At 34.0% G+C, this 13034-nt stretch overlaps 1 protein-coding gene across 1 annotated transcript in view; it reads right to left on the bottom strand.

The window, feature by feature from the left end:
* Positions 1-13034, bottom strand: part of Chc (clathrin heavy chain) — a 533133-nt gene that overhangs the window by 287956 nt on the left and 232143 nt on the right. Inside the window, exon 14 of the mRNA XM_090400150.1 lies at positions 11221-11292. Coding sequence (XP_090256276.1) covers positions 11221-11292 — 72 coding nt within the window. The remainder of the gene's footprint in view (positions 1-11220; positions 11293-13034) is intronic.

The following is a 13034-nucleotide window of genomic DNA, read 5'->3' on the forward strand; positions in this document are numbered from 1 at the left end:
ATACCACAAGAAGCAGCCCCAGACCATTACACTGCCATCACCAAATTTAACTGTTGGGATGACACATGCTACAAGATACCATTCACCTAGCATATGCCACAACCAGCAATGACCATCGGATTTAAAAACAGTGTAGCATGATTTGTCACTTCACATCACTCATTTCCACGGGTCTAGGGTTAATTGACAATGTTCTTTGCACCAAGCAAATTGCTTATTTGCATCTGTACAAGCTATTAACTGCTTTTATGCAGTACCTCTTGACCATTTCTGTCAATTTATGTGGCCTTCCTGAACGTTTCTATTTACTAATGACGTCTTGAGAATAGTTCATAGTGTGTTGCAATTTTTCTGCAATCGCATGCACACAGCAGGTTGCTGATATGGTATCCTATAATAATACCTTATTGAAAGTCAATTAGCTCCACACCTGTGGCCTTGTCTCACGAGTAGACGATATACAGTACTGTACTATGTCTGAGGGGCTCACCAACAGTTTTAGAGGAATTTTGGCACACATGATATATTGCAATGTTTCATTTTTGTTGCAGAATGAGGTGTCTGGACACTTTTTTCCCCATATAGGGCGTGTGTACACACACACTTTTACAATTGGAACTACACAACATGTAGACAATTCTATGGAAAACTATTTTAATTAATAAAACCTGTCAATGATCATATTTTAAGCAGTATTTATGAGAAAATATCCACAACTTCACTAACAACTTACCAATTATAATATGTACCTCCAAAAGCTAAGATTACTTGAGTCAGCTAGTTGCATGAAAGCAATATTTTAAAGAAGACTGGGAGAGGAGTTACACCTTTAAGTACAATTTCATCAAAACTTTTTTAAATCAGTAAGAAAACTAATGAGAATTGAAACATGCAATCTCAGATATTGCTTTCCAGAACAGCTGTCAAGTCCAAATGTTAAAGCTGCTTAAAAGTTTTATACCCCACCACCATCACGTGATATATGCCTTATGCAAGTAAATATTTGCATATTAAGTGGTGACTCATCCATAAGACAGATCTAAAATAAAACTTATTGTGCACCAGCGCATGTGAACATGGCTGTGCCAACTTAGTTGGTGAAATGAAAAGCATCTGCTTTTGAATCAAAATGTTATATTGAATTACAGTGTAGAAGGTTCCCCCCCCCCCCCTCCTAATCAGAAACACTGATCTAGAGACCAAGTATAGAACTTTTCCTTCGACTTCAGGGCAGTAAACAGAATGCTTGTGATCTCACATCAGGCTATGAAATTCATTTCTCATCTAAACTTGCCTTATTCTTCTTTTTCCATTCCAGGCTTATAGGCTAAGTGACCTGTTCCAGACTCAATTCCAGCACCTTTGTAGGCCTTGACTTTTGTTTTATCTGTTGATATTTCCATACCATTTTTATCAGGTTATTTAGACTGCATAACGATTTTTGTAGTTCATCTTCAATGCTTCCAAGGATTATTTGGTCATCAGCAAAGAGTAGAGCAGTTAATCTGTTGTTATAGCTTATCTTGAATCCTCCTTCATTAGTTATCTTCCGTTCTTTATGATTTTATCTATGTATATATTAAATAAAACAGGTGAGAGAGGGCAATCCTAACATACTCCTCTGGTTTCCAGCTTGATGTTAAATTATTGTACTTCACAGATATTTTATTATCTTGATATATACTGACTAAGGCTCTATAGAGTTGGTTTGGTATTTCATATTCTTCCAGGATTTACCATAGTTTTTCTCTAATAAATTTATCAAATGCTTTGATGTAATCTATAAAAGCTATGTGTGTTTCTATGTTCGTTTCTTTATGTTTTTCAATTAGCAATTTTAACATAAATGCAGTCTATGCGAGACCTGCCTTTTCTGAATCCAATTTGTTCTTCTATTAATTTTGGATCTACACTACGTTTAAGTTTATATGCATATGCATATATATGCATATGCATATATATATATATATATATATATATATATATATATATATATATATATATATATATATATATATACATATATATATATATATATACAGGGTGTTCGGGATAAATTTGACAGTTTCGTAAGGAAAAAGAAAATCTTCTTTGTATCTATTAAATTTAATGAATTGACAAAAAAACATTACAGGCAGAGTTAATTACAATACTATCAACAAGATTTACTCAAAATAACCACCATTAGCATCGATCACAGCTTCAATTCTGCTTCGGAACCTCGAATAAGCTGATGCTACAGTCTCCCTGGGAAGGGCCGCAAAAACTGTTTTAATTTTATCCATTAACTGGGCTTTTGTATTACTGGAAGTGCGATTGGTGTCTTTTTCAACTGCGCCCCATACAAAATAATCCATGGGGTTAAGGTCTGGGGAGTTTGGAGGCCAAACATTTGGACTGGTGAAGTCGTAGAAATTTTCAGACAACCATTTTTGACTTTTCCCAGAGGTGTGGCAAGGGGCCGAATCCTGCTGCCATACATACGGCCTACCATTGGCTACCCTTGTTATCCAGGGCTTGACTACAGTTAGCAACTCCACGAACAAAGCCCGAATTCCAATGCCAGGGTTCTTCAACACCTGTTCCTGCAGATTTGCGAGGAATTCTGCTGTACGAACGCAATCAGATCGTCTGCTAGGGATCTTTCTTCTTGCTACATCCTCGTAGTCACCATTGCAAGTCTCTAGTTCATGCCTGATTGTTTTTACTGTATTCAGGGAGCATTGGGCAGCAGTTGTAATATCCTTATTTTGATGGCGGGCACGAATCATCATGATACAAGTTATTCTCTTCCATGATTCAGGTGGGTTCCAGCTATCCATCCTTTCTGACATCTTGTATATGAATGAAGAAGGGTCCAAACTTTTAAATGAAGAGAAGTGTGTGTTAATACATGTAACTTACGGAAAAATATAATTAATTATAAATATGTCAAATTTATCCCGAACACCCTGTGTATATATATATATATGTGTGTGTGTGTGTGTGTGTGTGTGTGTGTGTGCACGCACGCGTGCGCCATACGAAGTAAGCTGATGCGCCGATAATTGTTACAATCAGATTTATGTCCATTTTTTGTAGATGAGGATAACTATTGCTTTTGTCCAATCTTTTGGAAAGAAGGAAAATGTTCACATCATATTATAAAAGTTAAGTAGCCTGAGTGAGAATTCAAGTCCTGCATATTTGATAAGTTCCAAGTTTATATTGTCTTCTCCTGGGTCCTTTCCTGTTTTGCTTTGGGTTAATGCTTCTGTTAATTCTTCTAGAGTGATGATTTCCAAGTTATCTGAGATGTTCACAAAGGATGGTTTTCTGTTTTGAATGCTTTCATCATACCACAGATCTTGGTAGTAATTTTGCCATGTTTCTATTTTAATGGTATTAATATCTGCTTTTTCTTTAGTTTCATTACTTAGCTCTTTAAGGATTTTATGTTAGGTCTTTTAAACATACAGTCTCTCTCTCTCTCTCTAATTTTGTTACAAAATTGTTCCATCTATTTCTGTTTATTCTCCTGCATGCTGCTTTTGCTTTTTTTTCCTGTTGTATTCGATTTTTGATTCCATTGTTTTCAGGTTGAGCCAGTTTTTATGTGCTTTTTTCTATTCTTCAATAATGCATTTAATTTCGTCACCCCAGTCCCTAAGGGCTCTTTTTCTTTTCTACTTTTTCTTTGTTCCTAAACTTTCTTTTGCAGCTTTTTGTCATTATTCTTGTATGTTCTAATTTTCTTTTATATTTGTCATCCAGTTCTTTATTCTTTTTTGGTACAAATCTCTAATACTATTGTCATCTAGAAGTCTAACCTTGAAGGATTCAAAATTCCTGATTTTTTTTCTTATACTTTTTTTTGTTATTTTCCATCTTGGTTCCCATTTTATTTTTCCAATTAAGAGGTAATGATCCGATTCTAGTTCAGATCCTCTGTATATTCTTGTATCTATTATCCTTTCTGACATTTTGTTATTGCTGATTATGTAATCAATAATGCTCCTTGTAAGACACTTGCTTCCCAGGTGCATCTGTGGTGGATGCCTTTATGTTTGAAGAAGGTGTTCATTACTTTAAGGTTATTGCTTATAGTAAAATCTCTTAATCTATTTCCATTCCTATTACAGTTAAGTTCTCCTATAAGTCCTATGTTTGGTTTGTATGGTTTATTGCCAATTCTTGCATTAAGGTCACCCATTATCAAGATGTGATCCTTAGGATTGGTCTTATTTAAAATGTTCTGCAGTTGTATGTAAAAGTTTTCTAAGTCCTCTTTTCCATCTTCAGGTGCATAAATTCCAATTACTGTCATATAGCCTCTGTCTATTTTAATTCTTATTTCTATTATTCTATCACTCCAAGAGTAGTAATGTATTATATTGTTTCTAAGAGATTTGTGTAAAAAGATCATTATGCCAGATTTAGCTCTCTCTTCTGCTTTCACTCCACTGTATACATAGATACAATTTTCGGTTTCATCTGTTCCTCTGTGCTTTTTTTTTTTTTTTTTTTAGATTCTGTAATTACTGCTATCTTTACATTTCTTTCTTCTAATGCTTGGTCCAGTTCTATGATTTTGTGGTGGATACTACTCACATTCCAGGTAGCTATATTCCAATAGGTGGTTTTTTTTTGATAGTTTTCTTCTCGAATCCTTATTCCAGGCCGGTTCGTTACCAAAAAAGTTCGTTACCAAACGGACAGACTTTTTAGTGGTTTCAAATTTTGACTGAGAGGGTTACTTGCCAAATGCAGTCTAGCTTGATGATGGGGCTGCCATCTTGAGGCCTTCGAAGCATGCCTAAAAGTGGTAGGAGGAAATTTTAAAGAGAAGACAGAGGTAGATTAGATAGAAATAGAATGACCCATAGCCCTCGATTACTCTAATAGCATTAGGGTCATGAGTTAAAAGAGTTGCCCGAGGAATGCCATATAGGAAAGTTTAAAGGGCAATGGGGCCAACATCAAAGAAGAGGAAAGAGAGGCTAGACCCAGCTAGGGGACCATGGGAAAGCCAGTTCCCTTGCTATCAAGATGATAGCCCCTGTGGCCCTGTTAGTCCATGAGTCCTTATTCAATATATTCGGACCATCCCACCATATCTGGTGGGTTCCCCTATCTGTCACCCAGGGGACATGCTCTCTAGAGGTTACAAGGTCCACCGTGAGTACCTCATTCTTCAACACCCATATCAACATTTCAACTTACAATCTGTTGGTTGAAGAGAATATATGCCATCACTTGGTCAATCAGGATGGCATATGACTTACTGACCACTGCTACCCTCATTACCAGATATGGAGAGGCTTGAACAGTATTCTTAAATTATCCAGAGTTATGTATTCCCCGATTACATAACTATCTTCTCCATGAATATGAAAAAGGCAAAAGAATCTTCGCTGCCAACGCTCAAGAAGCTACGATAAAAGTAGAATATACAAAACTAAGCAATACAATGATGTGCATGTTTCAGAGCATTGAGAGATTAGTATAAAAGCACAAAAAAAATGTAATTTTAAACATGCTTCAGAGAAGTACTCTCACAAAGAGCTTTAATATCAAATACTAATTATATTTTATTGATTTTTAAAATTAATTTTTCTTTTAAAGTAGAAATTTGTTGACCATCTTTCTTATGATGTAAAAATTCTTTTATTGCATTTGGTGTTCCATTGTTAACAAAGGGAAGATGCCATGATACTTACACAAAAATTTCACAATGATTAAAATTACTTCCATATAAGTTTGAGTCTAATTTCTACAAATTTTCTACCTATCTGTAGTCTCAATAGGAACTATAACAATTACTGGAGAAAATACAAGTATATCTAATATGTGCAATTTTGTTTCTGTTGATTCCAACATGTCTTAGAATATAGAACAAGTCAACCTTTAGATCCTTAAGCATTATTTGATAAAATAATTGTATTTGATGAAGTACTTAATACAGATTGCAAACAAGAGAACCTAATGCCTGCAAAAAATGCAGTGCTTTTTCTGTAACATTCATGTTTACCTATAACCAGTATGGCACACAGCTAAGCAGTATAATTACTGCATACCAATGGGATCTGATGGAAAACAATGAGAATGCAGCAGATCCAATAGACAACTCCATTCTCAAACTCTCAGTACAGACTAGTGCAAAATATGTACTATGAAGAGAACATGCACATACTTGTACAAATGCTAAAGAACTGTTAGTGGATAAGTTTAAATAAAGACTTATATTGCATAAAGAGATGTGCATGGGGCATAAATTATACTACAGAAGGCTATGGTGCATATGGAGAACTTCATGCAAGCAATGCTGATATGTGTTTAGTGAACTTTGCAACATTGAGAAAGATGTGAGTGTAAAATCTTTCTTGAAAAAATCAGACTGAATCACTGCAAATGTCTTGTTATACTGAAAAAAGAAGATTATTAGCATATTGTTAATATGCATTCTCTATTTCAAAATATCTAAGAGAAATGAGTTTTCATATTTCCAAATATAAAGAAGAAAAGAAAACAGCAATGAAGTTTGAATTCAAAATACATTAAAAGAAAAACATGAAATACACAAGGATTGACTTCATTTTCTTCCATTTCATTCCCCCCCCCCCCCATCAATTCAATTTCCTGATATGTAACCTTGATTTGTTCAGGATACTATGACAGCACTACAAGTTTAAATTTTAATCAATCTTCTACCAACAATTTTTCATCAAATTAGTCTATTGTTTGTCAGCACCAATACTGTCATATCAAGCATTTCGTTCTTCTAAGGCACTTCTGAATCAATCCATCCAAAACACCTGTTCTGCTAAATTATCCTCTCCTATTCTTATGTGATCATGCCACCTTAAACTGGTCCTGCTTACTTTCTTAAAGATCAACATCAAGTTCCTGCCTAACCTAATGTCTTCATTTTTAATATGACTGCCATTGATGCTATCTATCCACACCCCTAACTTTTCTTACAGCTCTCATGTCTCATATTCTTAGTCAAATCTCACATTCATAACATTACTGGTTTTAATGCCATCGTGTATACTGCTAGTTTTATGTTCTAGCTAGTTTTTCTTATTCCATATAAATTTAGTCAACTGGCTCCCCACCATACCAGCAAAACTTATTCTGCTTATTTCCAAATTTAATTTGCAATTTTTGCTAAAAACTGTGCCTAAATAGCTGAAATATTTTGTATGTTCAGGTTCTCCATTGACAATGCAACTGAAGTACCTGATTATTTTTAGTTTTGGTCTTTTTATTGCTGATTTTCATGAAAAATTTATTGCATCTGGTATGCAGTTTAGTTAGAAAACCCTGAAGACTTGCACTTGATGTTTTTAGCAAAACATCAACTGCATAAAGCAAAGAGCTAAGTTTGATATCTTAGATTCTAATATCAGGTTTAATGCCACTTTCCTTCATAATGTGATCCATAATAGATGAACATAGCATGGATCCTCGTCTTACCCCTGATTTTACATCAAACCATCTTCTTGCCTTTCCTTCAATTCTAACTGATGACTTACACAACTTATGTATTGTTCTGTATAACACTCTTTACCATATATAACTGTAATGTTTTTAAAAGTTATCTCTGAGCACTGTCATATTCCTTTTACAGATCTACAAAACTGAAGTAGATCTTTCTTATGTTCCTATGATTTTTCAACTTTTTGAAAAGTGAAAATCCAGATCTTAACTCTATTTGGCACAAACCCACCTTGTTCTTGTCCAAGTTCCTCTTCTATAATTTTTCTTAGCCTCTTTTCAATAATACTTGCATAAATCTTACCAGGAAGACTTAGTAGAAAAATTCCTCTAATTCTCACATTCAACTTTTTTTTTTTAATTAAAAACTGAGAACTTGACTCCAATCATCTCTAATTCAGCCTTCTGCCCAGATCCTCTAAATTATGCAAACTTTGATATTTCCATATTTGAGCATTTCTGGCCAAATATTCTCCAGCCAATTTTCTATATTAAATTTTTGATGGCTTTTTCTACCTCAAATATTGATATGTACTTCTGTTTGCAGTCTTCTTGAAAATTTTCTATTACTGTTCTGTCACTGCTTGCTTCATTGAACAGTAAACTATATTATTTTAGGGCATTTGTTGACATATTTGTGAGGAAAACTTTCAGTATGTTTCCTCTTTCCCTGAACTGCTTCTTTGACTTATTTCCACTATGGTGTTCTTATTTTTCTATCCTTGCAAGCAACTTCACCACATGCCTTCTTCCAAGCTTGCCACTGAGACTACAAGATTTGGTTCTTGTTTCTGAATTTTTTTTTTTTTTTTGTCAGTAATATTTATATAGTTGCCTACAGCTTACTGTAAAAGTTGCAACTAATTTCTTTTCTAGAAGTTTCTTCGATAGTTTTTTTCAATGTGGTATATATATTTTTACCCTACCTAAAGCTAAATTATCAGTTCCATTTTAGATAGAACTGATCATTTAGTTTTAGGTAGGGTAAAAATGCTGGTTGCAAATTGTAAAAACTGTAAAATTACAGCTTCTGTTGTATAATCTTCTGCATTAAATTCTCATTTGGTTGTATCTTCCAGTAGAGCTCTTCATTTGTGATTTTCTGTACCCATCCTATTCTTAGAATCTTCTTGTAACAAGTTCTTTCAAAGGTCAAAATTCTTTTTCTTGATTCCTTATTTATTACCCACATTCCAGATCCTTACAGTACACCTACAAGATGTATTTTTCTAGCATTCTTAATTTCATTTGCAGGTTGATTGCTTTATTTTTCGAGATGTTATCCATGGCCTTCAGATTTGTTCTTCCCTTTATAATCCTGATCTTTATTTCTTTTTATATCTAAGGTGAGGAGGATTAATTGGATAGGAGTTAGATGGATGAATAATATTAAGAATGACCATCAGAAAAAGAAATGCTATGGAAGTTATGAGGAGGAGAATGAACAGCAAACTCAAACAGTACAAGGGTCAGGCAAGAAAAGCAACTAGCATGGTAAAACTAAATTAGATTACAAGAGAGCAGGCCAGAGGAAATCCCAAGGAGTTCTATTGCAATATGGCAAGTAAGAGGAAGAATAATCTTAATGAGTGTTAATGGTTCCAAGGTTACAGAAGCAGATAAAATGGTTGAGTTATTGAGCAATCACTTTCTAAAGGTATTATCATATAAGTCAGGTTAATGGTGTGACAAACTTATGTGGGAACAAAGGTGGATGAATTGGAATATTCTTAGGATTTTGCAGAATCTCAGTGTAAATACAACTGTGGGATTAAATGGGATATCAGTTCTTGTTTGGCAGGAATATGCAAGGGAACTGGCTGTGCCTCTGACTAGGCTCAATGTCTCAGCTCTAGTAGACCTCCAAAATACAAGGGAATTATTTTGCCCTCTGGAAAGAGGGCAAAATAATTCCCTTGTATAAGGGAGGCATTAAGAAAGACTGCAGTAGCAAATTATAGACCGATCAGTATCTCAAGAGTGATGGAAAATTTGTACTGGAAAAATTGTTCAAAAAGAGAATTTGAGAACTGATAAGATAATATAATACTCTATGAGGGGCAATGTGGCTTTGTTAAGAGTCAGTCATGCCTTAGTAATTTACTAAAACTTTTTATAATAGAGACAACTGGGTTGGAAGAGGAAATAGCTACACAATGATTCTGCTGGATTTTGCAAAGGCTTTTGACAGAATACCACATGAAACACTAAACGCAAATTAGAACAAATGGGGATGGATATGACACTGGTTAAGTGGATAAGAGGGTGGCTGCTGGACAGATATCAAAAAGTGGTATATGGAGGGGCAGAATTAAGGAAAAGCAGGTGACTAGTGATGTGGCACAAGGTTCAGTGCTGGGACCAATGATGTTTAACTTGAATATCTGAAATAATCTGAAAGGAAATATTTAGTTATTTGCTGATGATGTAAAATTAAGTAGGGTAATCAAGGTAATAAGGAGAGCTTGCAAGATGATTAAAATCAACTCTCAGTATGGGCAAAAGATAATGGGTATCAGTTTAATGTAGAGAAATATAATGTTATGCATTTTGGGAGCTGAAATTTAGAGATTCATAAGGTAGCTATTGAATAAGATTTAGCTATTGAACATACCAACAAGTAGAGATAAAGAAGTTATTCCTCTTAATAAGATCTCTTGTTATTCCTGTTATTCCTCTTGATATGTCCATATCTAGATTACTGTGCTCAGGTCTGGTCTCCTAAGTTTCTTGGAGATGAAGTGACAGAAAAGATTCAGAGGCAAGCAACCAAGATGGTGAACAGTTTGGGCAATTTCCCTATGATGATAGATTGAGAATGGGTGGACTGTAGAAGTTGATTAATATGGAAAAAAGAGGAAATATGATAGAAACATTTAAGTTACTTAAAGGGTTTATGGGACCTACGCAGGGAAAATGTTTTAGTGCTTCACTTGGCTAAAGGGGCAGAACAAGAGGTCATCCCTGGAAAGAATTTAAGTAAAAGTGTGGTTAGTTAGATAATGAGGACCAGATTTTTCCCTTAGGGAATTGTGAATGAATAGAATGGGTTGCCAGTCAGTTGTTAGCACATTGTTAATGGGTTCAAAGAGAGGTATGATAGATTGTGTGGATAGTTTGGGTCTCCTGCAATGGGTCTTCAGATTCAATGGAGGTGACCATACATTAATAATAATTTATTATTATTAACGCTGAGATAATTCCGAAACCATGATTTGGTAGTTATCAGCAGGATAGTGAAGGACAGTCGAACTGGCTTCTCTGCATATTAGGCCTATATCAAAAAAAATCAAGCATTTAAACTAACTTATATTAATGAATTATTTGAATAGCCAACCTATCATCACAACAGAAAGCTTATGGTCACAGCATAAGTTAATTTTTTTTCCTACACCAAATTCACTATACTATAGTATCCAATGCTACATCATAAGGAATTATTCTGGGGGGGGGGGGGGGGGGGGGTAGCAACTATTTCTATTATCTCCTCCACTAATACTGTCTGTAAGTGGACAAAATATACAGAAGTTACATATGCGGCAAACAAAATAATCATATCTTGAATTATTTGTGATTAGAAATATCCTTGTGAAGAACATGTTTTTTAGTGACAAAGCTGCAAAAATAGAGAACAGTTAAGAATGTAATTTATCAGAATATTCTCTACATTTAAGTGCATCAAGGGACACCTTCTCTCAAGAATCATACTAATTAAAATAAGATGAAAATGAAATAACTTACTTCAGCATTTAGCAGGTGAGTGTGGACAATGGCTCTCTTTATATCATACAAGTCTGTATAGTGCTCCAAAGCCTAAAAAAAATTGCATTCAGGAGTTGAAAAGAAAGAATAATGTTTCTTGTTCAGTCAATGTTCATGTATTTTCAACAACATTTCAAAATGATTAATTGAAAGTATGAGCATACAAGAATTGAATACTATAAAAAAATATCTAGATGTTGCATATAAAAACAATGCATTCCACAGCTAATCAACTAAGATTAACTCTAGAACACTGAATAAACAAAAATTATTCCAATATTAGGCTACTTACTGTTCAATACTTCCATCTGTTAGTTGAAATGGATCTTTAATGTCATCCAGGCATGCAAAACATTTTATTTGCTGTGGTGTGAAAGTGTATTATAACATATCAAGTTTAAGCAACTGCCCATAAGTTTTTCATCTTTCATGCTGGGTATCAGTTATGGATCTAAAAAGCCTTATGGATCTAAAAAGATTAAAAAGCCTCAGGCAGGGAATAAAGTTAATAAACCTCTATGGTGGCAGAAAATTTTTAAAAGAAAGTTAGCTTTTTTTATATATAAACTTATAAGCAGCAATTTAATGAACACTTGCCATTAGCATTTCTCCTATGCTACTATACTATTTCAGAGGTTGAACTACAGGAAAATTTTAAAAAAGAGTTCTACCAGGAAACCAGTTTCTTTAGAGGTCAACTTAACTTCTTTGTATGTGAAGGAACCAAAAAGGACCACATTTATTCTATTTAGTTAATTATAAGTATTTTGGAATTTTTCATATTGTACTAAGATAATTTTAAGAATGCGTTAAAAATTTAATATATCTTATGGAAAGAAATTCAACTTGCATATTTTGCAAGTTAGTTTGCCTCTACCATGACTTTCATTTATGCTAATTCCTGTAGGGTTATTTTTATTTGAAAGTTGGCTCCTCTCTTGAGTTACAGCAGTTTCTTTAGAAATTAAATGCACTTCATCTAGAATCAAATTCGCCTTAGGAAAAAAAAATAGATAACTAAATAGCCATTTCAGATTAATTCTGCCTCAGTCAGATGGAAGCTAATAATTTTCCATTTTTAGGAAAGACTTATACAGGCCAATACATCTGTGCTGAATTGTACTATTTACCATCCTAGTAACAAGGATGAAACTATTAAGGCCTTATTACATCATGCTAATTCTTCATGTGCTGATGAACTTTTATAGAAAGAATCAAAACATTAAATCAATTCTTATAAAATGGTTTAATGATTCATCAAAATAACATTTAACAATTATGAAATCTCTGCCTCTTCTAATGCAGAATAAATAACTCATTCTTATCCCTTATGTATAAGGTACAATGAAAATTATAAAACCATTCAACATTTTTGTTGTCTTTCGTCCCATTAGAAAAATCAACCTTTCTTACTCCTCCTAAGGATGTACTTCAGCTTCTGTTTTCTAGGTGTCTACCAGCTTCTTTGCCCTTACAGCTTATTTTGGACAAATTGGAAAAATCTGCTTTTATTCATCTAGAAGAACATAAGTCATTAAATATCATGGACCTATTATTAAGGATAACAGTCCTTAATAAGAGTTGTTTCCTCAGAGAACACCTCTATAAAGAAGTGGGTGAAACATTACTCAACTGTCCAACTAAAATAGATCTGATGGTCATACATACTCTTTGTGGAAGGTATGAAAGATTAACAGATTTAACGAGCACTAACAAAAAAAAATGTCAGGAAATTGAACATTTTAATTATCTTACATTAGCTAGTTAAGGTGGTGTTTTTTTTAGAATTGTCT

This window comes from Typopeltis vanoorti, chromosome 11 (assembly GCF_054136105.1).
Source record: "Typopeltis vanoorti isolate ZY-2024b chromosome 11, IOZ_Tvanoo_1.0, whole genome shotgun sequence".
Lineage (NCBI taxonomy): Eukaryota > Metazoa > Arthropoda > Arachnida > Uropygi > Thelyphonidae > Typopeltis > Typopeltis vanoorti.